At 31.3% G+C, this 25,699-nt stretch overlaps 2 protein-coding genes across 5 annotated transcripts; one reads left to right on the forward strand and one right to left on the reverse strand.

The window, feature by feature from the left end:
* Positions 1 to 224: 224 nt before the first annotated feature.
* On the reverse strand, positions 225 to 5,193 carry LOC148197242 ((+)-neomenthol dehydrogenase-like). Of its 3 annotated transcripts, none has more exons than XM_088092491.1 (11): positions 4,954 to 5,193; positions 4,648 to 4,739; positions 4,311 to 4,379; positions 4,156 to 4,217; positions 3,800 to 4,046; positions 2,975 to 3,033; positions 2,697 to 2,753; positions 2,521 to 2,608; positions 2,290 to 2,398; positions 800 to 897; positions 225 to 647 (listed from the first exon to the last, which is right to left on the reverse strand). In XM_088092491.1, the coding sequence occupies exons 4-6, from the start codon at positions 4,173 to 4,175 to the stop codon at positions 2,995 to 2,997; spliced, it is 306 nt and encodes a 101-aa protein (XP_087948617.1). In that variant the 5' UTR covers positions 4,176 to 4,217; positions 4,311 to 4,379; positions 4,648 to 4,739; positions 4,954 to 5,193; the 3' UTR covers positions 225 to 647; positions 800 to 897; positions 2,290 to 2,398; positions 2,521 to 2,608; positions 2,697 to 2,753; positions 2,975 to 2,994. The 3 variants fall into 3 exon arrangements, with proteins under 3 accessions (XP_087948617.1, XP_087948618.1, XP_087948616.1); XM_088092492.1 differs by having other exon boundaries at positions 2,697 to 2,774; XM_088092490.1 differs by having other exon boundaries at positions 2,697 to 2,818.
* Positions 5,194 to 17,904: 12,711 nt separating this feature from the next.
* LOC124826194 (plasmodesmata-located protein 2-like) lies at positions 17,905 to 20,050 on the forward strand. Of its 2 annotated transcripts, XM_088092518.1 has the most exons (3): positions 17,911 to 19,016; positions 19,494 to 19,601; positions 19,738 to 20,050. In XM_088092518.1, exons 1-3 carry the CDS (start codon positions 18,242 to 18,244, stop codon positions 19,743 to 19,745), a joined length of 891 nt encoding a protein of 296 aa, XP_087948644.1. In that variant the 5' UTR covers positions 17,911 to 18,241; the 3' UTR covers positions 19,746 to 20,050. The 2 variants fall into 2 exon arrangements, with proteins under 2 accessions (XP_087948643.1, XP_087948644.1); XM_088092517.1 differs by lacking the exon at positions 19,738 to 20,050 and having other exon boundaries at positions 17,905 to 19,016; positions 19,494 to 19,624.
* The last annotated feature ends 5,649 nt before the right edge of the window (positions 20,051 to 25,699 follow it).

The raw sequence follows: 25,699 nt of genomic DNA on the forward strand, positions 1-25,699 counted from the left end.
GTATATAACTTATATACGGAAATTATATACGGATTTATCCGTATATAAGTTATATACGGATTTATCCGTATATAACTTATATACGGAAATTATATACGGATTTATCCGTATATAAGTTATATACGGATAAATCCGTATATAATTTATATACGGAAATTATATACGGATTTATCCGTATATAACTTATATACGGATAAATCCGTATATAATGGTTTCAGAAGAGCTAAATAAATACTCTGTTTATAGCAGTTTCCCATGCACAATATACAAGCAGACCTTACAGTATATACACTATAATACAACTTATCCCTAATGCATATTCACCAACACTATTAATCAACATATATATGACTTTTGAAATAAATTATTAGTGAAGGATAAATTAAATAGATCATAAAACACTTCCTATCAAATTTAGTATGAATATGACCTATGAAGCTGTTATTACTAACATTCAAAGACACCAAACTTCCTCCAACTGCAGCAGCTGCTGCCAAGTTCTCGAGCAAAGAATTTGGAAGTGTCCCGTTGAAAAAGTTGCTGGACAAATCCAGCTCCTGGATAGCAGCACCACTGCTATTTTTGCCACTGCATTAAAGAAATAGAGGAACTGACGGACGAAATCTGAATCTGGACCAAAAGCATTCCTGAATGCAAATAAAGTGGCATTAACTTCAGTTATAATAGTGCAGAGTTTGGGTCAGACTACACTAAATAAATAAATAATTTTTAGAGAAACCGAGTGAAAGGAAGCAAATAGATGTCATGCAACAATTCAGAGTAAACAATCCAATTTCACCTGTGTAAATTCTGACAGTTCTCCCCATAGATGCTAAGAAATTTCTCTCGTAGTTTAGACTGTTCTGTTCTGACAACTTTTCTCCCTCTCAAGCATTTCTGTAGCAAGAATCAGTCAATAATTTGCAAGACGCTCATGAAAGATAGATTAACACTCATCATCTTTCCAGTAATAGATGTTTATAGCACCTATGAAACCATATTGTAAGGGCCTAAGCTTTAAAGTTGGGAAATATGAAATGCTTATTTCCCATAGATGTACACATTAAAAATTGTTTTATAATTTTATAAAACAAATTCATAGAACCAAAAAAAGGATGAGCACTGACCAAAATTAAATTTAAGAAAATAATGCATCTAGGATTGCACAAACTTCTTTTTCTTACAGCAAGTAAATGGCATGGCATCTTTCAACAGGCATTTACCCGAGTTCATAAGGTCATATTGTGTATGAAGTAAAAGGAAGTTTTGGCAACAGTTTCCAAGAGTAAATGAAACACTTTCATTTAATATAGTAAAAATGTGTAACAGCAGGGTCTAGGTTTTGTAGTTGATATTATGTACTCTTGTTTGAAAAACAAAACAACAATTAGTATAAATAACAACATGTTAAATTACTTCCAATTTCAATCAGCTTGCATCAGTCTCCAATTCAACATACAAACAGGTACATGTGGCAAAACTTATAGAAGTAATAACCCACCCTGATTTTTTTTATTTAGTACTAAAAGGTATAACCCAATCAAAAACTGTACCGATGGAGTTCTTTTATTATATTAACAAGCAACAAACTTCTCCAAACCAATGGATTTTAGCCCCCTTAAATTGTGAAATGAAAAAACATTAAAAGTACAAGTAATATTTCAACTCTTGAAAAACAGAATGCTATCATTTTAGTGATGTCATGCAGTAAAAGTCAGATGTAGAAGTTAAAAACGTTTTAAAATCTGAATTAACTAATTTCCACAAATTGATTGATTAGTTTTTTATAATTTCGAAATAATAGGCATTAGGGTGTGTTTATAAATTCTATCGTTTTGAATTTGGAAATTGACAAGTTTTTCATTTCTTGTGAATCAGACATCAATTGATTCTGGCATACTAATCAAGTGGACAAACAGTTTTGCAGTCACTGCAACAATATGCATTTACTCTTATTAATTTTTTTCCTCTAATTACTAGTTCCATACAATTGAGTGACCAAAACATCAAAAAAAGGAATTGTGTACTTCTACTGTTAGAGGTGACAGCTTCAGGATCCTTTCTCAATGCATCTAAACTGTCTGCATTTGATTTTGAATTTCCATTGTTAGTTGTACTTCTACTGTTAGAGGTGTAATAAATGTAATATATATAACAATATATCAATCATGACTAACATCCCATACAATAAATATATATGCCCTGCATCCACACTATACAAATATATATTAAACAAGATTTTAACCAACTAATACAATAAAATATTTATGTAGCATTTGAATCATATACCTCTCTGTAGTAATAACACTTTGGACTTCAATACTAATTTAGCAACTTGTAATCACAACCAGAACAATTATGTTTGAGCTTTATCATCTTTTGTTATAGCTTTTCCAACCTGCAATGACAAAGAAAAGTTTAATGAAGTTCAATCCAGTATGATACAGGTGTTTGATCAACAAAACTAGCTATTGAATTTTCCAAGAGTAAAGTAATTAATACTTTGGAATCAAAACTCACATTATGAGAGGACTTAGGAAGCCACCGTATTCATCTTCTAAAGTTTGGGGAAGATCCCAATGGAAAAGAGTTACCAGTGGTTTTATACCTACAAATGTTCATATTTAATTGTCATATACCACCATTGATAACAGAAGAATGTGATGAGATAAAAGAAATCTGAGTTTGAACCTTACCATTAGCCAATAGTTCGTTGATGACATTGTTCAGCATTTGACTTACTTGGTAGAATCCTGGACCAAGAAATCGAGAATCTGTATGAATCCAAGTTCATATTCTTCATAAATTTAGCATCTTCCTGTAAATTTATGTATAATGTAAATGTTATTATATTGCATCAACGATTAAAATAGAATAAACTAAAAACAAACACAATACTCAAGATATAGTAAGAATTAATTTATCATATCTTAAGAATGACTTAATAAAATACTACTTTGAAGAAATCATATACCTTATAACGGTGATATGTATCTATAGCCACATCTCCATTGCTTTTGTCCAGTATCTTATCTGCAAGTCAATTCACACATTGTAAATTATATAACTCCTTTTAAGATATTAACCAAACCATAGATAAATATATCTGGGAAACAAAATATATACCATTTGTAAATGTTGTTAACCTGCATAGAACAACATTTCATATTGAAACATGCTAAAACAAAAGGTTACCATTTGTAAAGAATTGATTCCCTTCAAGCCATTACAAAAATTTATCTTAATCAAATGATGACTAGATGTAAAAGGAATCTGTCAAATTGATTCAATGAAATCTCTTTTTAACCTCTAGTGCCTCTACTGTCTTAAAAGTATCATTAAAAGTAATGGTTAATGCACACACCAACAGGTTTGAACAATTTTTATACAAACCCAATGAATTCGTTTAACAAATGAGCAAAAAACAGAAGACTTTGGTTGGAGATGAGATTTTCATGAAAAGTTAGAAAGAGAAATAATAAGAAATATTCAAACGTCTTAATGAAACAAACTTGGAAAAATTTGATTTGTTTCCATTTATATATAATAAATTTATTTTATCTCTAATAAATATAAGATCTCAAGCATACTTCTTGATATTAGTGAGTAATATGATAGCAGAAGATAAGAGAGGCACGACAAAACAAGTTTTAGATTATACTGATACCATCTTAAAAACTATAATAAAATAATTTTGTCTTTAAAGTTTTCATTCAGTGAAGCTTAAGCACGGAAGATTTATGAGACAAACTTGAACTTAGAACAAACAAAAGAGAGAAGCATGAAAGTCTGATTTTACCAGAATATCAAGTTTACCAAATTTGGATTTGATAAAAGCTGCAAAAGCAGCTACACTTGCATCATGAGCCACATCTAGCTGATGAAACAACAGTAGATGAGAAAGACCAGAGGCTTTGAGTGTCTCCAATGCTTGAAGACCCCTCTCTTCATTCGTTGCAGTGAGTACCACCTTTATTCCTTCTGAAGCTAACTGCCTTACTATCTCTAATCCAATCCCTTTATTTGCTCCTGTCACCACTGCATACCTGATCAACTCAACCACATCCCAAAGGTCAAAGGGACTCAGAAAATGTATATTTTGAATACAGCAATATAATTGGTATCTCAAACTTGTGAGAGAAAAAGCAAGAATACCTCTCTGTAGCTTCCCCCATCTTCAGTTTCAACTATGAACTGATATGCAGCTTATTACAAACCTATTATGGTTACCAAGTTGTTATTTATGCATATCTTTGAGCTCTGAATATGAATTCCACAAATTATGGTTTCCTATTCATTACTAAGAATACCAATGCTCAAGCCGGCATGTCTGTAACTACAATCTTCTACAGTGCCTGTCGATTATGTCTTGCTTCTTTCTGTGCCAAATGAAAAGGACAAAAAACTTGAAAATAGATTTCATAGAAAAAGAATAAAATATTTACTATTCTTTCTGTTACCGTTCTTTTTCTTATTAGTCAATTTCAATCACCACAAGTGTTATTTAAATAATTATTAATAAGTTTCTTTTTAATTTCTCAACCAGTAACAGCAGTATCATTCAAAGCCGGAATTATCCAAACAAAAAACAAAAACAAATTAAAAAGCTGAGAGACGACTATGAAGAAGATGAACACGCAAACTAACCTTTTGCAGTTTGGCTCTACTCTCGTGACCAATCCTCGATCTAGGAGCTTTGGAGGCCATTGCGAAAATCAAAACGCAAGCACGAAAAGTATCTGTTTTTTAGTGCAACAAAAGCTTTAAATCTTGGGTGATTAACAAGAGGAAATAAATGTAGAAAAAAGAAATTCGTGCAAAATAGCTTTGCGGGGAAGAAATAGAACCTTATCACGCGAGGAATTGCATAAATCGAAAATGGATGAGAGAAAAAGAGGATTAGGGTTTTTGCAATTCAAAAATTTAGCTCAATGAGAATTAAACATTACTTACCAATTAACCATGGTACCAAGGCCGCACAATCATGGTTCGAATGAGGGAAAATTAGGGTTTCAATGCGCGACCTACGAAAGCTCAACGAAAGAGAACCGAGGCTCCACAGAAGGGGAAGGAGGGCTCGACGAGAGAGAACCACGACCAGAACACTGATTTAGGAAGGGTTGAAGTGAAAGAGAAAGAAGAATAGGTTTGGTGGTGGGAGTGCCTCGACCCTTTTTCCAAACAAGAAATGGTTGTAGCGCGAGTGAGAAAAAAAGAAAGGGTTGACGACTTAAAATAACTTAATTTTATTTATTTATTAATTAATTATAAATCCGTATATAAAATCCGTATATAATAAATCCGTATATAATATCTGTATATAACGAATCCGTATATAATATCCGTATGTAACATTTTTATTATATACGGATTCAAATCCGTATATAATAATCAGTATATAAAATGCAATTTTCTTGTAGTGGGGGTGAATTGGTGAAGTATAAAATTTAAAACTTTCAAAATCTTTTTTCACCAAAAGAGATGCCTTTATACTTTTCTTGAAACGCAAGTTAAAAGATTTTCAATGCAGTGGAAATTTAATCGAATGCGTATAAAGTATAATTGATTGAATGTAAAAGAGTAGGGATAAGAAAGATCAAACACCGAGTTTTTATACTAGTTCGGCCAAGCCTACATCCAGTGTCCTTCCAACCACAAGAAGCAATGCACTATAATGATAGGTTTTTACAACAAGATTTTATATAGACCTCACGTCAAAAATATAAAACACCTCTCTAACCCTCTAATCAAAATATAGGCAGTACATAAACAGACTAGCAGCAAGAATCGCCTCTCCTGCAGTCCAACCTCTTTGAGGCACCCTCAATGTTAAGAACGCAACACGTCCTTCTTCTTGTAATCACAACAGGGAACTCAACCCAATCTTCAACAGATTGTAGAACCTGATCTTGCAGTAGACACCCAAATGTGCAGATAGATCAGACTTTGAAAACTCAGCAATCTTGCTCTTTAAGAAATCACAATTAGTTTATCACCACAATCAAACTAGTTTCTTGGAGCTTTTTCTGTTTCTGTAAACTTTACACTTTTCTACAAAAGAATATGAAAATGTTAGAATAAAAAAAGTATATACATAAATCAAATTCGTGTCAATATATAGATAAACTTGTATCAGACGCAACATAATCGACTTTGCTACTAATGCAGTCGAACACACCAATTCAGTCAAAGCAATTAATTGAATTCACAATTAATGCAGTCGAATAGCATTTAATGCTTGGTCAACACATTTAAAAATTATAGCCGTTGTAAATACATATCGCATGCAATCGATTATGCAACAATGTTAAGCCAAGTTTTGAAAATTTTTCTCTTTGAAAAACTCTCACAACACTCTTGAAAATAGTTTGTGCAAAGACACGAGTTTTAATCGATTCATCCCATAATGTAATCGACTTAAAATTGTTGTTTTGCTACACAATTAAAATTCAACATTAGTGTTTGTGGTTTTTCTCATCTAAAAACATGTGTCATGCATTCATGTATAAAATCACATATATAACACAATGAAATGCAATGAACAACACATATATAACACAATCATGTTCTCATATACGCATATAACATATAAGCATAGAACATGTAAAACACAATACACATGTGTTATTAATTATGCGTTGTCATCATCAAAAACTTAAATATTACTAAGATTTTGGGTTCAGCTAAACTAGTGCTCCCCCTATCAACAATCTCAACATATGCGATTGTGTGTGTCGTTTTAGTGTTTTTGACATTGGTGTGGTGTTTCTAAGTTGTGCGTCTTTGTAGTGTGATTGTGCGTGTCATTTTAGGGTTAGTATTTTATATGTTTTTTGTGTTTCTATGTTGTCTATCTTTGTAATTTTGCGTGTAATGTGGTTGAATGCATATTTTTTTATCGAACAAGTTGACAATTGTTATCCCCCATTATGTCTGATGTTGTTTTCACTGTGGTCTCTCATTTGAAATTGGTGTATGGGTCTATTTGTGGTATGAAATGTAATATCTTTCATATTGTTTGGTAATTTTTGCGTTTGATAAGGTTATATATATATATATATATAGTTATATATATATATATATAGTTATATATATATATATATATAGTTATATATATATATATAGTTATATATATATATATAGTTATATATATATATATATATATAGTTATATAGACACATATGAGTTGAGATGTACAAAACACGTATAAAGTAGTGTTTCACCATGGTGGAAAATTTGTTAATAATGGGTTATTAAAATACGACGTAGAAAGCAGTACATTATCCTGTGACCCAGACAAATGGAGCTATTTTGAGATATTTTCCATTATGATAGAGATGGGTAATGAGAATGTTCAAGAATTATGGTATTCAATAGGTGGAGGTTCTGTGTTGGAAGGAAGGTTGGAACATGTTGTCCAATGACAAAGGTGCATGTCATATGATGAACATTGTCACACTTAATGGTCAAGTTCACCTGTATGTTGTACACATGGTGTTCCAACCTCGCATAATAAATATGTTGGAATATTTTATTGTTGAGGGTGATTGTAACGAGAGTGGTTTAGAGAGAGAGGGTGTACTTGATGTTGGTTTAGAGGGAGAAGGTGTACCTGAAGTTGGTTTGGAGGGAAAGGGTGTACCTGATGTTGGTTTGGAGGGAGAGGGTGTATTTGAGGTTGGTTTGGAGGGAGAGGTTTTGCTTAATGTTGGTTTGGAGGGAGAAGGTCTACTTGATGTTGGTTTGGAGGAAGAGGGTTTTCCTGATGTTGGTTTAGAGGGAGAGGATGTATCTGAAGTTCATTTAGAGGGTGAGAGTGTACTCGAGGTTGGTTAGGAGGGACAAGGTGCACCTGAAGTTGGTTTGGAGGAGAAGGTGTACTTGAGGTTGGTTTGGAGGAAGAGGGTCTGCATGAGGTTGATGTGGAGGGAGAGAGTGATTGTCAAGAAGAACTTAATGGAGAGGGATACGATTATTGTCAAGAACAAGTTAATGTGGAAGGAGATGGGCAGTGTGAAGAGGGTCACAATTAGGATGACTTTTATCTTAGTAGTTGTAATGAGTCCGAACATGACATTTTAAGTGAAGATGATTTAGTGGATGTTAGCATTAATGGAGATGAAGTTGAAGATGAATTATGAAAAGGAGTATCAAAGTTGAAATGAGAACTGGGTCATCCATTGGAATGTCATCTTTACATGATAGAGGTTTGTTAGACATTGAATGGGAATATGAAAGTTTAGACAGTGTTGAATTTTGTGAGTCATCAGATGAAGATAGATACTGATATGGAAACTGGGATATTCTCAATGCCCAAAACTATGGAAGACTATAAATGAGAGGTTGGCACATACTACACTGAAAATGAAGAGTTCACTGAAGCCTTTAGAACCTATGGTGTTCACAATGGTAAAAATTGAAGATTTTTAGAAATGATAAACATGAGTATCTGTTAAATGTTGTGGTGCAAAAGAAAAATGTCAAGGGTATGCTTATTGTTTTTATAGGGCTTCACATAGTACATGGCAGTTAAGGAAAATTATCAACAACCATAGTTGTGGTAGAGAATTTAATGTCCATTTAATCACTTCAAAGTGATTAAGTGACAGGTTAGAGAAGATAATAAGAGAAAAATCCAAATATTAATCTCACTAACCTTCGAATTTTTTTTGTAGGAAATGGAACACTAATATATCTAGGTCTATGGCCTTTAGGGCAACAAAATGACTTACACAACATTGATGGTTGTTTCTAAGAACAATTTAAAAGAGTATATGACTATGAAAATGCGCTTCTGAGGTCAAATCTTGAATCTACAGTGAAAGTAAATGTGGAAAGCAATGAGAACGACCCAATTTTCAAGAGATTGTATGTGTGTTTGAAGGTATGCAAGGATAACTTTATATGTTGTAGGCCTTTTATTGGTTTAAATGGTTGTTTTTTGAAAGGAAAATATGGTGGAGAGTTGTTATTGTTAACAACATTTTTTATCCTCGGCAACGGCACCGAAAACTTGTTGATGGATTGACAAGTGTACCAAATCGCACAAGTAATATAAAATGGTAAAACCAAGTATCGTATCCCAGAAGACTCTCGGCACTAAACAGTTGTGTGATGACTCGATTAATTAAGACTCAAATAAAATGAAATCATTGGTTTAAGATGCAAGAACAAAAAATTAAATATGAATGCAGTTTGATCACTAGTAGAGTAACATAAAGATGAATGAATGTTGTTTATAATGAGATGAGTATGTTGTTGGGGTTAGATTTCACCAAGTTCCCTCTCATGTACGTAAGAATTCTTCTTTATGCATTATTGTTAATGTCACTCACTAAATCACCTAAGCCCGATCCCTCGGCGAATAAGTTAGTCCTTAACCACCAGTTCATGCAATTCCTGGCATTCCTAGCAATTAAATGTGAAGATCAAGAGCTTAAGACGACCAAGATTCATACCCTCATCCCTAAGAAATATTACTCTTGGGAGAATTCAACAAGAACCTGAATTGTAAGGAACCTTTCAGAACTCATGCAATTCATAAATCATGTGATGAATTAGTTAAACAAAACATGTAATAAGCACAGATGAATTACTCTAACAATTAATGAAAAAGCATATGGAATTAAGAATCAATTCAAATACATGAGAGTTCACAAGGTTACATGATTCCCCAATAACAAATAGAGTTTAGTTCCTCATAGACATGGAGAAACTAGATGAATAATGGAAAAACATGAGATAGCAAAACCCTAAAAGTAGAGGAAGGATGCTTTCGCATCCAAATCCGCCTTCAGAGAGTGAAAGAGTGTGTTGTTGTGCTGCTCCAGCCATAGATACCAAACCTAAGACGCTTGGGTCCTTTAAATAGAACGGAAGCAGAACAGAAACAAAGCCCAAGCCCGGGAGAATGACGCTCAAGCGCCCCACTTAGGGCGCTCGGGCGGCGAGGCGGTGGTCTTCCATGCTTAAGCCTCTCAGAGATCGCCCAAGCCTTCTACGTCTGGCGCTCAAGCGCCCCAAAAGGGGCGCTCGGGCGATGAGCGACACTTCCTACGCTTAAGCCTTATAGAGGTCACCCAAGCCTCCTACGTTCGACGCTCAAGTGCCCCAAAAAGGGCGCCCAGGCGATGAGCGGCACTTCCTGCGCTTAAGCCTTCTAGAGGACGCCCGAGTTTCGTGCTATTGACGCTTAGGCACCCTAAAAAGGGGCGCCCAGCCGGTGAGCGGTGGTTTGCTATGCTCAAGCCTCCAAAAAGGACGCCCAAGCCTCGAGCTTCCTTCCTTCTGGTGCTTTTTCTAGACCTTTCTGAGTTCTATCTCCGTAGCACTTTATCCCTGTTTTCCATATTAACACATTTTCTATCAAAACAAAGGGAATTAGTCAATAAATCATCAAATTCAACCTCAACTCTCTTATTCACACAACTTAACAGAAAAACATGATTCCAAGCAAGTTTCTAAGCAGAGAAGGGTGTATTTAGTACCAAAATTACATCACAGATAACGGTATTTTCAACCGTTAACAGTTATCAGCTGTTGCAAGAGATGATAATGACCAAATGCTTCCTTTGGCATACACTATTGTTGAAGTTGAGAATAAGGAAACATGGACTTGGTTTTTAAAGTGGTTGATTGACGATCTTAGTGAGGTTGAATTATGCTCAAAATTTACATTTATTTCAGAACAACAGAAAGTGAGTTGTATATTTGTTTTTAGTTTTATTATACATTTCTTTTCTTAATCTTTCATAACTGAACCGTTATATTGTCAACAACTTCCATAGGGACTTTTGCAACCATTATAACAACTTTTACTTGGTGTGGATCAAAGGTTTTATGTTTGTCATATATATGTAGTTTTTAGGAAGAAATTCCCTAGAAAAAAATTGAAATGTCTATTATGGGAGGCAACATCATCCACACACCCTTAAGCATGGGAGGCAGTTATGAGAGACATTAAAGAGTTGAATGAAGATGCCTTTAAACATTTGGTAACTATTTCCCCAAGGTATGAATTCAAAACACAAAAACATGTTCATTATTTCAATTTTGTTGTTGTTGTTTTTAATGTTTCATTTCTTCTGAAGTAGATTTTGGTTAAAGCCAAGGTCAAGGTTCAAAGCAACAACTACTTGTGACACACTTGTGAATAATATGTCAGAGGATTTTACAGTGAAATCATGACAACAAGGAGTAAGCCCATCATAACAATGATTGAAGACATTCGACTTTACCTCATGAAGAGATGGACAACAAATATAAACAAGATAAATGCATGTGAAGATTCCCTTTACCCGAGAATTAAAAAAAAAATACTACAAAAGGAATTACAGAAGACTAAATATTAGATTCCTAGGTATGATTGTGGCTTGATATATTTATTCATGATTAGTTATGCATTGCGCTATTATAATTTCAATTCATTTTATAGTTGGGCAGGACAAAAATTGATTGAGGTTAGGCACACGTCCATGATTGGTGAGAAGTTTGTGATGAACATAGATAAACTCGATTGTAGTTACAGGAAATGGACTATAACAGGAATGTCTTATTGTCACGCACTGACTACAATGAGAGTCTTAAACATCAATGGAGAATATTATATCATACACTGGTTTACTAGGTCAACCAATGAAGAAATATACCTTTCAATGATATACCTTGTCAACAGTCCTCATCTATATGGGAAATAACTTGTAACAATGATGTTTTACCTCCACCTAAAAGAGTGTTGCCTGGAAGACCAAAAAAGAAAAGAAGACTAGAGTTTTGGGAGCTGAAGAAAGATGATACACAACTAAGACAAGGTGCTACACGTAAAAGATATGAGATATGCAGACAACTTGGACACAAAAAAATAGTTAACCATAAGCTCCTCAAACACAACACCATTGAAGACCACCAACACACCCAACAACCACACTAACTCCTACACCAACTACAACACTCATAATTACATATAAATTGCCATGTAGGAGGGGTCCAATTCCAAAATGATGAAACATTATTTATGTATATACTTTTATTGCCAGCTTATTTGCATTTCCAAACATACCTATATATCTTAGCACGTTACGTTTTTTTAAGAACAATGTTATGTATTCAAATGTATTTTGAATTAATATGAACTGTATTTGCAGTACAATTTATGGTCTGCCTAATTTATCTTTATTAGCAGGTTATGTGTATTAAAGATGAATGCCTTTTACTCCAATGTTTTTGGAATTTATAACATGTTTATTAGATGCACCAACTACAACACCCTTAAGAATCTTCATTTCCACTTCGTTGTTCAAAAAAATCGATGAGAATCAAACATTTAATTAACATCAAACAATTATTAACATGAATAAAATATACCCCAAATCAAACCTTGTAGTTAGGGTAACCCCAAAATTTTCACCTACTATTCTTAACAGTTCTAGCCACTCTCAACACTACAACCTCTCCACAATGAAAAAATGGTAGTCCACCAGATCCCCTAGATGAACCACCATAAGATGACATGTTGTGGTTTTATGACCCCCAAGAGCAAGACGAACAACCGTGATTGCGAGACATTGCACCCTTCATGAACCATTAACTATTCAAAACCAAAGTTAACCAACAAGCTCGCACAAATAGAACACCAGACGAGAAATAGAAGAAGACAATGGATACAGAAGAACAATGCACAAAGAAGAACTAGGGCAAACCTCGAACTTCAAAATTCACCTTTAAAATCACACCTCAACAACTCAATTTGCACTGTGCATTTATAAATGGTTACACATAGATCTTCTGCTTTGCCACTTCACCAACCAGTTAACACCATATAAGAAAAACTAATGATAATGACTTGATTGATGCACATTAAACCGTTTGGGGACAAGATTGAAACTATTTTAAAAGCAGGTATGAAGTACACACACTGCCCTGAAAGTGGGTACCAAATGACCAATTAAGCCATAATTTAAGCTTCACTGTTTTATTAAGTGTAAACTTAGACGTTTCCTTTTTTTAGGTTTTTTGTTGAACATTTTCCATTAAATGATATATGCTAGAAAATGTTGTTTTCACAAAACGTTATTTAATAAATGATTTATATTGATAAACGCTTATTTCTTTCAACATTGTTTGTTAAACTTCAAAACAGGAAATGCTAAACGATCTCGTTTTTTTAGACGATCTTGTCTTAACATGTGACAATATTATCGAAACACTACTCAATGTTCAAGGGAAGGCGAAAGATGGACTCAATGCTCGCTTGGACCTGATTGAAATGGATATAAGAGAACAATTAGCTCCAATATGACATGGAAAGCGAACATACTTGCCTACAACATGTCACACATTGTGTAAACAAGAGAAGATAAGTTTTTGAGTTTTTACAAGATGTTAAACTTCCACTGTGTTATTCTTTTAATTTTAAACGAGTTGTATCCATGAAAGATTATAAATTACTTGGTTAAAATTCCATGATTATCATGTATTAATGCAACAACTTCTATTAGTGGCTATTCGAGATATATTGCCTATGAATGTTAGATACACGTCAACTGGTGTGCTTCTTTTTCAATGGAATATGTAGTAAAGTTATCGACATTGACAAGTTAGATCACCTAGAAAAAGAGGTTGTAGTCATATTATGTCAGTTGGATATGTACTTTCCTCCATCATTCTTTGATATTATGGTGCACTTGATTATTCATCTAGTAAGAGAAGTTACACTTTTTATACTTGTTAGAGCCATAACCAATATAAAAGTGAGACTTTTATACTTGTTTTGGCAATAACCGATATAAATAGTATGCCTCATACACAACTTTATCCCTCTTTAGTGAAGTTTTTATATCAGTTTCAAAACAAGTATAAAAATTGAAACTTTTATATTTGTTTTAAAATCGATATAAAAAGTCGAATATTTTCTATACTCCTTTTTCTATATTGTTTCAAAAATCGATATTAAAAGTTTTTTTAACCGACATAAAAAGTATTTTTTGACATAAATACTTATATAGTTTTAAAAAAACACTGATTTTTAAGTTTCAAAGAAGTAATATAAATTATATTTTATTTTCTTTGAGATTAGGGAACATATGTGTACATAATTATATATTTTTATTTTTGTTAAATGATTTTACATAGTAGATGATCCTATCTTAGTCTAAATTATTATTTAATTGGACTCCTCAACATCATTCATTTTAATTTGATGGGTTATATTTAAAAGTAATATTGTGGACTATTATTTATAATAAAGTGTTTCTCCTTACACCTCACCACTTTCTCCCTACATCTCCAACTTTTTAAATATTTACTAGATTATCCCTATGATAGTTTGACCAAGGTAAAAGTTATTTGACAAAGTAAAAAAATTTTACTTTTCACCTTTCCCTTTGCTTGTGCGTTCTGTTTGCTCTCTTCTCCACTACCGTTGCGCTCTTCCTACCTCTCATCCATTGTGATGTTGTTCCTGGCTCTCCTCCCATTTGTTTACTTCGTTTACTACTTTCCTTCTCTCCTTTGTTCCTGGCTCTCCATCCCTCTTATTCCTCCTTTGCATGTCGTTCTTTTCATCCCAAGTAAGTGGATTTGGTTCATTGTTTGGGATTATGATTTATAAATAATAGAGAATGATTAGAATAAAACATTGTTTATGGTTTATCTGCATTGGATGTTGTTGTTATGGAAAAAGAACGTGAATTAAATACATTCAAGACTTAATTGGTATTCGAAAATCGATTAAGGTTTTGTTGGTTTTCAGAAATTGGTTAAGGACTCGTCGGTTTTCGAAAATCAACGAAGTCTTAATTGATTTTCAAAAACTAGCAAAACCTTAATCATATTTTCAAAATCGATGAAACCTTAGCCAATTTCCAAAAGTCGGTTAAGGACTCATCAAATTTCAAAACTTGTCGAGTCGTTAACCAACTTTTGAAACATGATTTAGACTTTTCCAATTTTCAAAAACCGGTTAAGGAGTGGACGGATTTGAATTATTGTTATTTTAAATTTTATTTGTTTTTTCTTTTTTAATTTATGTATTTAGAAAATTTGTTTAGGTTTATTACTTTTTTTCTTATATTTTGAATATGTTTTGTGGTTTTTTTGGTTATATTTTGTTTAGGTTTTTAGATTAATATGTTTTGTCATTTTTTAAAAATTTATTTTGTTTGTTTATTGTATATTGTTGCGAATAGGTTTTTCTATTTTTTTATACTTTGTATTTTTTTTTTAAATTTTGTTGCTTTTTAAAAATATATTTTATTTTTTTTGTTTTGCTAATTTCTATCTGGAAATGTTTTATAGATTTATTATTTATTGTTTTGTTATATTGTGTTGCTTTTTCTTCATATGTAATTTTTTTTGTTTTTTTAAAAATCTATTTTGTTTTTTATGTTTTGTTAATTTCTTTCTTGAGAAATGTTTTATGGATTTAGTATTTGTTGTTTTGTTATATTTTTTTGTTTTTTCTTCAAATTTTGTAATTTTTTTCTTACTTTTTTTTAAAATTTATTTTGTTTGTTATGTTTTGTTAATTTATGTGTTGAGAGTTTTTAAGTTTATTAATATATTTATCTTGTATTTTATTTTATTTTGAAATATTTAAATAGCTTATTATTTTTTGTTGTTTGGATATTTAAGTATTTAATATATTTTGTTTTTGTATATTTTGGTGGTCATAGATATGGCTAGAACAATAGGTGCATCTACCTATTCTGGTGAGAGTTCATCACACAACATCAACTCATAAAAGACGAACTAAAGAAGCTGATGTTGATGTCATTGAGGAACATGATGTTACTAAAGAGCAACAGAAGCATGTTGTTAAGCAGGAGGATGTCGCTCAACAAGAAGAGGAAGTAGGTGGATTCTGAGAAGGTCGACGAGACACATCGTTGCTGACTCATTATACGCAACATGTTGCATTTGGCTTATGACAAAGTTGTGTTAGTACACAACTTAAATTTTAATTGGTAATAAGTAGTTTGAATTATTATTTTTTATATATTTTGTTATTGTATAGGATGGAGGGGAGATCAAGTTAATCTCCTATAGAAAAAAAAGTTATAAATTTGGCCTATATCGTGAGACAATTAAGCCTTTTGCGATGAATTATGATTTATTGCCCTTGGTTAACTTATTGTATGATTACGCCGATAAGAGATTGATATTGGTGTATGTTGAGAGATTGATATTTGTATATGTTGAGAGATGACATTTTGAGACCAATGGTTTCCATCTTTCGGTGGGTGAGATGACCTTCACACTAGATGACGTGTCGTCGCTACTTCACCTACCTATTATAGGACAATTTTGTGAGATCGAGCCGTTGAAATTTGAAAAAGCTTGGTTTGTTATTGTCGATCTTTTAACGTGGACCACATTAAGACTGAAGTTGATATTTTACAGGCATGTGGTCTCAAAGTTAGGTTGAGCTGGTTGAGAAATGTCTATTGGGAGTGCACGAAACGAGCATACTTGTTGCAGATTACTTTTAACACTTAACCCTCTGCATTAGAATAGGGTTTGCTCCTAAACTTAATGGGACACTCACATTTTCTTGTGTCGGATACAGTCGGTTGAACATCAGGTTTGTACTTTCTATACTTCTCACTCCTTTCACAATCAAACAACATGAGTGTTTTTCTTCTTGGTTCACCAATTGTTGTATATATTTTATAATAACAATAACAAATCCAAGATCGAATGCAATTCCTCGAACCCATTCAATTAACTCATCGCTTAAGGGAAATATTGTACCCATTGTAAAAGTATTTGTATAATCACACTCCACCACTTCATTTATGAAAGAAGAAAATTCTGATACAAAGCTCGAATTTATTTGTGAATCCATCAACTCAAAAAGATAATTGTTTATCTTAAAATATTACACCTAAAAATAATAATGACCCATATGATAAACATGTTGGTTACTCCATGAATCATCAAATACTAATAATAATATCAATAATGATAATAAAATGCTACAATATTAAAAACTAATTAACAAAAAAAATAAAACTAAATCAAATAGAAAAGAATTAAAATAAATTTTTAACTTAAGTTCGAAAGTCGTTAATTCCTTAATTACCTTTCGAAAATTGGTGAGGTCTTAATCGACTTTCGAAAGTCGTTGAAGAGCATCGATTTTCGAAAAAAACCGTTATATTCTTTTCAAAAACCAGTTAAGAATATAACCGTTTTCAAAATAGTTATGTCGACTTTCGAAATTCATTAAATTTTTAACTAGTTTTCTAAAATTGTTGACTTTCAAAAATTAGTTAAAAAAATTTACGATTTTTAAAATCCATTAATTTCTTAATTGGTTTTCAAAAACCAGGAAAGTCTTAATCGATTTTTGAATGCTGTTGAAGAGTTTTACCATAAGTGTTACCTCACACACACAACACCACAACAAGAGTCACCACGAGTACCACACTGCGAACGAGGATCACCATCATAACCACACTAGAAGGAGGAGCGGGATCACCATCAAATCAATGAACGAAACCACTAATGCAAAGAAAGGAACCACGAATACGAAAAAGAATAAGAAGGCATGAAGAATGAAAACAAAAAGTGAATGTCTAATGAGAATATAGAAACATTATTTAATTAAGTTAGTAAAAATGGGTGAAAATTTATGACCATAACATTTAATTAGGTCTTTTTTCTTTTTTTTTTTTAATTCGAAGGGCATAACAAACTTTTTAAAGGTTAAGAAAGAAAGTGGTGAGGTAGAGAAAGAAGCACTCTTTACAAAATCGCGTTATGCAGCCGCCGAGTATTAAACCATTCAAACACTCCAATTTTCATGCTCTTTAAATAATAATAAAAAAGACAAAAGAAAAAAAAAACTAACAAGCCATTTGCAAAACTATACAACATTTTCTTTTTCGTTTTGAAAACTATATACTATACACCCTTTATTTTTCCTTTTAACTTTCTACACTGTACTCATTGTAGAGAGAGAAAAATGGTAGATGCAGCTCACACATCTCCACATCTACTGAGGTTTTAGGATATCCAAGCGAAAGTGAATCCCAACTCCATCGAGAACCACAAAACCAGAATTCTTAGTCACTCAACAAAGAAAAAAGGCCAAATCTTTTGAGCTTTAGATGAGGCAAAAAGCAGAAGAAAAAGGCCAAAGAATCTACACCAAATCTTGATCTCTCGCGTACCCTTTGAGCATTGGAGAGGGTTTTCCTCAAATTGCCATGTTTTGATTCCTCGACTCCAGAGTTATGAAATGGATTTTTCTACTAAACTCATGTTATTTCCTTTTTTGTTGGTTTTGTTCACATGTTTTAAGGCACCCCATGTTGCAGAATCTGCTTCTGATTTCTCCACTTTGGTCTACAAGGGCTGCTCCAAGGATTCTTTCACAGATCCAAATGGGGTGTACTCGCAGGCTCTCTCTGCACTCTTTGGCTCATTGGTTTCACAATCCACCAAAACCAAGTTCTACAAGGCCACTTCTGGCTCTGGCCAGAACACCATAACTGGTCTCTTCCAATGCAGAGGGGATCTCACCAACTCTGACTGCTACAACTGTGTCAGCAGGCTCCCAGTTTTGTGTGACAAACTCTGCGGCAAAACCACCGCTGCAAGGGTTCAACTACTAGGTTGCTACGTTCTTTACGAGGTTGCAGGGTTCTCCCAAATCTCAGGTATGCAGATGCTGTACAAGACTTGTGGGGCAACAAATGCTGCTGGGAGAGGGTTTGAGGAGAGAAGGGACACTGCATTCTCTGTGCTGGAAAATGGGGTTGTCAGTGGCCATGGCTTCTACACCACCAGCTACCAGTCTTTGTATGTGATGGGGCAGTGTGAGGGAGATGTTGGTGATTCAGATTGTGGGGAGTGTGTGAAAAATGCTGTGCAGAGAGCTCAGGTTGAATGCGGAAGCTCTATTTCAGGACAAGTTTTTCTTCACAAATGCTTCATCAGTTATAGCTATTACCCAAATGGGGTTCCTTCTAGATCATCTTCATCATCCGCTTCGTTCTCTTCATCTTCTTCAGGTACTAGATGACGTGACTGTTAATGGCTAACCCCTACCCTACCTACTTACACAGACCAAACACATATCAATATAACAAAAGTTGGGAGGCAAAAGAGAAGCCTCAAGTTTTAAGTTTTAACACCATTCTAAAATTTGAACAATCTGTCATTTTCAGTGTTTGTTTCATTAACTTGACTTCTCTTTGTAATGCTGTGTCCGTTTTAGTTTAATTATCTGTCAAAGTCGTGTTGAAATATTTGAATATATTATAGATAGATACTCACTTGTTTGCATAAACCATAACATTATTTATTACTTAATAAGGATTTATTTCACTTCAAAATCAATGCTAATCAGAATGACTTCTGTTTGATTTATGTTCAATTTTGCAAACACTCATCTAAACATACACTGAATTAGTTGTTCTGAGGTTGATATGGTGCTGGTATGATCATACTTGGATCTTCTATTGTGATATTTTTTGTTGGTGATGCAGGGCAAAATCCAGGGAAAACGGCTGCTATAATAGTAGGAGGAGTAGCTGCGGTGGCTTTTGTGGTTATATGTTTGTTATTTGCTAGAAGTTTGAAGAAGAAACATGATGGTATGAGTTATACGAGGCAATAAGAAATGATCTTATGATGAATTATATTATATGTTATACACTCTTTTGTTATTTTTATTGTTATGCATACTTTGTGCTCATTTTTCTGATAGTTTTTTGCTCTTATCTTACACAGATTATTGACAGAAGAATATGATTTCTGAGAGAAGGCAAAACTATTCTTTTTGGTGCATTGTTTTTGCATGTTTAGTTGATGGATGAAGGGGGAAAAGTTTGTGGTAAATAGAGCATGCTTGATACAGAAATAATACAGAATGGTTCAGTGTTATAGTTATTGTAGTAAGATAATATTGTGTTGTTGGGAAGAGCAATGTGATTAGAACATGAAAGTTAGATTCTTTTTCACAAGGGTGTAACTGTAAATTACCCAACTCAATGAATGAATGTTTGTCATTCCAAGTGGATGAAAATTTTGGACTTTACCTTTAGTCATGTGAGAAATTTCTCTTTCTTCTTTTCAATTGTTCATTGACTTTATGCTTTTTAAAAGTTGCAAGTTGCAACCCTCCCATGCTCCCAAGAGTCTTGTTTCTCTGTTCCAACAAAATACTTTAGTAAGTTTTTTTTTTCTAAATTAATGTTATAGAAATATGAGTAAGTTAAAGTGGTAAAATTTACTATAGATATTATTATATTATATGTTACATTTGAATAACAAGGTAAAACTGTTCTGCTGTTCAACTACGTAAGCAATGTATGTTTTCTATGTATGCTCTATATTCATTAATTCACGGAAAATAATTTTGTGTTTGTTATTTCTGTTTTATTACATCAAGATTACAAATGCAAAAATTGAAAAATATTGCCGTAGTGTGTAGTGAGTGATAACAAGTATTGAGTAGCAATGTTGCTATCTTTATTTGGGAATCGCCGGAAATATTTATAAATTAGTTAATATTTTAATAAGCTATTTTAATACTTATTTAAAGAATAACAATTCAAACATTACTTTATTATATGTTTATGGAAATTAATTTAATTAATTTTTGTTACTGTTTATTGAAATTCATTATTATATAGAGACTATAAAATATATGTAAAAACATCTTTTAGAAAAGGAAGTATATTTTACTACTAATATTTCTTTTTTATATATTTGTTTTTATTTTTTTATTAAAGAGTGTGGATTGATTTGGTATTAGGAACTAAGAAAAATAATGAATGGTTTTGATGTTAGGCCTTTTTGGGTGATAATCTCCAAACTTCAAGCTTTAGTGAAAATTTAGTTTTCAATTCTCTTTTTACCATTCGGTCAGGTTAGGTGCTACGTATTAAAAGTAACTAACTACTTTGATACCAAACCTGTATTTATATATATTTTAGGATGAACTTCTAATTAGTGCTGTCCTAGTTAAAGACCAATACAATAATAATTGGGATTAGTATTAACATGATTATTCTTGTTATTAATCTTGTTTGTGGTTCAATCGTCCAGTATTGACCACTCAGTTCATGGTTGACCGGGCGACTATACAATACATTGAGGAACAAACAAAACAACCCATAATGGTTGACACTAAAGAGAAAGAGTCTCAACGATGAGTTGAGATTACAAAAGTCTTCATTGATGAAATATAAAGAAGAACAACCTTAGCCAAAAATAAGTTAGCTCTAGAAAGGGTTGAATAGATCTTAAGAACATTTTTAAGTATTTTCACAATATGATGGTTAATAGATGGTCTATGATCTAGCATTTAATCACTTGAAGCAAATAATGCATGAAAATTATGTCAATATTTTGCATGATAAAACTTTATTTATTGACATCTTCAATAAGATAATTTAGATTTGCATGCAAGTCTTTTGTTCACGTGTAAGAGAAGTAGCAAAGGTTAATGGTGTTTTAGCTTACATAATTCTCTATTACACTCAACTTGTTGTTTCAAAGTATCTTTCATGTTAAACATCGCTTTACATTCCATTCTAGTGTCAATTTTAGAACACGTGTGTAAGAAACTTGGTATGCTATGTTAGTTGTTTTATTGGAATGTAAGAGTCAACATGTTAATGGATTCTTGAGATGATGCAAAAAATTCAAACTAAAATTTTGTCTTGTAGTAAGCTTCACCTTGAACCTTTAGGGTGTGTTTACTTTGGAGGAAGGATTTGGAGAAGAGTGAGTGGATGAATTTGAGAAGATTGTGAATTAATTGTTGTTTATTTGAGTGAATTTGGAGGTAAGTGAGAGTGATTTAGAAGTAAAATTTGTAAGAATTAGTGTAGGATTTGATTGATGTGACAAATAAAAAGATTTGTTTAATTGGTAGAAATTAAAGATTACGAAAATGCCCCAAGTTATTAAATTAATATAAAATGATAATTGTTAATGTTATATTTAATTGTAAAAATGTTTATAAAGAGAAAAAAAATTAAAATTAATTTTAAAAATGTGAAAAAAAGTGTAATTTAGTAAATTAAAATAATCTTTTTTTAAATATAATATTTTTTTAATATAAAAAGTGGTATGTTTTAGTGAGACTAATAGTGATGAAATTTATTGGTGAAAGCCATTTAGTGTAATTTAGTGCACATATCATATTATATGTTGAAACGTGCAAATAAAGGGTAGGTGGTAGTTTGTTTATTTTTATCCAATTGATATTGCATGTCAGTTCATGGTACTTAGTGTAAATATGTGAAGTTTTAGCTAGTTATTTTGTCCAACCGCGTAAAATATTTCAGTAGGAAGCATTACAATATATAAGGCAAGGCACACTAATAAATAGGGATATAATATGCTTATATCAAATATCAAGGAGACAACGTATTCGATTCCAAAAACGTGGAATCAGTTAAAGAGACCATGTATTCAATTCCAAAAATCATGGAATTAGTTACAAGACCATGTATTTCATTTCAAACAGTGGAAACCGGTTACACTTACAAACATTATCCATTACATGTCCATATATGTATATGTTTTCATGTTCTTTTGCTTTTATTGAAGGTTAAAATTAGATTTTGTACTTCGATACCCTTAAATCCAAGCATATACGTGAGGAATGAAAATTTATTTAATTTCACAAATCATCCTTTTTCTTTCCTTTCAAATTCACTCAAGCGAACACAATTTCAAGGTTCAATCCGTCTACACAAATGTACTTTTATAATATTTTCCTTTCAAGTGAACACAATATTAATCTTTTGTTAGTTATACTTATAAGTTTGATGTTGATTTGATGGTTTCATAAGATTAAGCTTGCTTTATATTCATGCTTTATAGTTTTCTCTAATGAAAAAAAACTCTTAATGTAAAAATATTAGTTAAAAAATATGATTTTTTTAAAGATCAAACGTAAGAGCTGTCTTGACTATTTTGATCAATGAAGATTATATAATAATTAATCAAACTTTTGAGATTAAATTAATTAGATATTTTCGATCTAACCATCTCTCATTTTTTATTACTAACAAATAATATTTTTTGTGTAACAAAACTTGTTGAGCATCACTATTTGCTCTTTTTATTTTAATAAAATGTTCTTATGTCAAACTTTCAAAGCAATTAAACCGAGTGAACAAAGATAAAAGTGTTATTTTGATTTAAGAAATGAGACTTTAATTGGCATATGGTCTATGCTTGTTGATATTAAGCTATTAGACTAATACATTAATGAAAACTTTAAATAAATAAAGGGTTAAATATGTTTTTAGTCCCTAAACTATTGACCGTTTCTGGTTTTCGTCCGTCTTTCAAAGTAAGGTACAATTTGGTCCTCATTCTTTTCGAAACGTTCGTTTTAGTCCTCGAAAACTAAACACTGTTTAAAAATTTGGTCCTCATTTAGCAACAAATGAGGACTAAAACCAAAATTCCGAGGACTAAAACGAACGTTTCGAAAAGAATGAGGATCAAATTGTACCTTACTTTGAAAGAGGGACGAAAACCAGAAACGGCCAATAGTTTAGGGACTAAAAACATATTTAACCCATAAATAAATAGGACAAACATGAACATACAAGATTTTATCAAATTAAGATGATGTATAAGAACATACAAGTAATCAAAAACAAAATGTGAATTTAATGCTTTCAAATTTCACAAGCAACAATCATTCAAACTTGATGAGAATTTGGAATTGAAGAATTAATAAGCAACCAAGAAGTGGAACATCGAATATACATATATGGGTGGCTAACTTATATAACCTCTTAAAGTTTACTAAATTTTAGTTGACAAAAATACCTTCATATATTATGGATTATAAGTTTTAAGGTTAAGGATATTTGATTTTTTTAATTTAATTAAAACTAAAAATTATTAAAATACTCCTATGTTTAAAGTATGACTTTTTTGTGAATAGAGATATTTTTTTCAACTAAAATTTAATACATTTTAAGAGGTTGCATAAGTCAGAAATATATATATATATATATATATATATATATATATATATATATATATATATATATATATATATATATATATATATATATATATAATTTTATAACATTTTTTTCCTTTTAGCTACATATTTTTGTCTCCTTTTCTTTTTTTAAGCTTACAATCAAATCAATTTACATATCCAAAATAATTACTCTTTTAATTAATGATGTTTAAATGATATATGTAAAGTTAATATTTTTTTTATGTTTCTTGAATATTTCTACTCCTTAACAATATTTTTATTTTTCATTTTTTCACATGAAAATGAAAATGTTTAACTCTTAATTTAAGAGTTTAATAGCATAAACTCTCGTTTACTAGATAATATACAACAATTCTCTTCTTTATTCTCTTACTCTTAATTTTTGTTTTGCTAAAATAATTTTGATTGTTTCTCAACCATTCGAATAGCTTGATATTCGAACAAATTTCTTAAATCTCTAATGTATTTTTTATCTTTTGTACTTTTAATTATACATTTTTTTTTCTTTGAATCATTTCATATATCAAATTGTTTTTAAGACACATTTGATTACTTTTTACTTCTTTTTAGTATTTTTATTTGTTATCTATTTTTATGACGTAGAATATTGTTTTGATATTTTTCATATAATTATTTTTATTTTATAACTCATTATCATAATCGTTTCTATTCCTACAATTGTATAAAAAAATTTCATTTACAATAATATTTCTAATTTAATGTCATAAATATTTTTTTGTCATCATATATTAAAGTTGAAAAGATGAAAAATCTGTTAAATTTTAATTATTATTAATTAAATTTTTATTCTTTATTCATGTATTACATTTTTTATTAATGTATAAAAAATAAATTTCATTAGCATTTATAGAATGGATACATAAAGATGTTTAAAATATTTTTAAATTTCAAGAGTTTTATTTTTGTAATTTTTTAAAGATATTTTTAAACTTTATCAATTTATTTCATTATCATTATAAATTTAATAAATGTTTTGATTCTTATGAAATTTTATTTGATACTTATATATATGTAATTTTTTTACAAATATTTAATATTAAAAATAAAAAAATATATTTTTTTAATATTAAATATTTAATAATATTATGTTTTTTATAAATTTTTTTAAGGTTAAATATGTTTTTAGTCCCTAAACTATTGACCGTTTCTGGTTTTCGTCCCTCTTCCAAAGTAAGGTACAATTTAGTCCTCAATCTTTAAAAAACGTTCGTTTTAGTCGAAAAAACGAACGTTTTGAGGACTAAAACGAGGACTAAAAACAAAATTTTGAGGACTAAAACGAACGTTTTTCTAAAGAATGAGGACCAAATTGTACCTTACTTTGGAAGAAGGACGAAAACCAGAAACGGCCAATAGTTTAGGGACTAAAAACATATTTAACCCATTTTTTTTATTAAAGTTAATTAATTACTATTAAAAAAATAAAACAATATATTTGATTATATATAGAAATGTATATCCTTTATTCAATGAATATAAAGATTCAATAAAAATAAAGATGAGACAAAAATTTGATATTATTAAATTTAGGGTTAAATATGTTTTTCGTCCCTTAAGTATCACACGATTTTGGGTTTAGTCCCTATTCGAAACTTTTGTTCCTTTTAGTCCTCTTAGTTTTGAAACTATTACAATTAGTCCTTAAAATTGAACGATGTTAACTTTTGTTTGATGTGACAAACGAGA

Source organism: Vigna umbellata, chromosome 6, assembly GCF_029865625.1.
Source record: "Vigna umbellata cultivar VRB3 chromosome 6, Vumbellata_1.0, whole genome shotgun sequence".
Classification (NCBI taxonomy): domain Eukaryota; kingdom Viridiplantae; phylum Streptophyta; class Magnoliopsida; order Fabales; family Fabaceae; genus Vigna; species Vigna umbellata.

Coding starts and splice junctions, on each gene's coding strand:
- LOC148197242 (XM_088092491.1), bottom strand. CDS start 4,175: ATGGGGGAAGCTACAGAGAG. Junction 4,047..4,155: donor ATGGGGGAAGCTACAGAGAG/GTATTCTTGCTT, acceptor TGAGTTGATCAG/GTATGCAGTGGTGACAGGAG. Junction 3,034..3,799: donor TTGGTAAACTTGATATTCTG/GTAAAATCAGAC, acceptor ATTGACTTGCAG/ATAAGATACTGGACAAAAGC.
- LOC124826194 (XM_088092517.1), top strand. CDS start 18,242: ATGGATTTTTCTACTAAACTCATGTTATTTCCTTTTTTGTTGGTTTTG. Junction 19,017..19,493: donor GTTCTCTTCATCTTCTTCAG/GTACTAGATGAC, acceptor TTGGTGATGCAG/GGCAAAATCCAGGGAAAACG.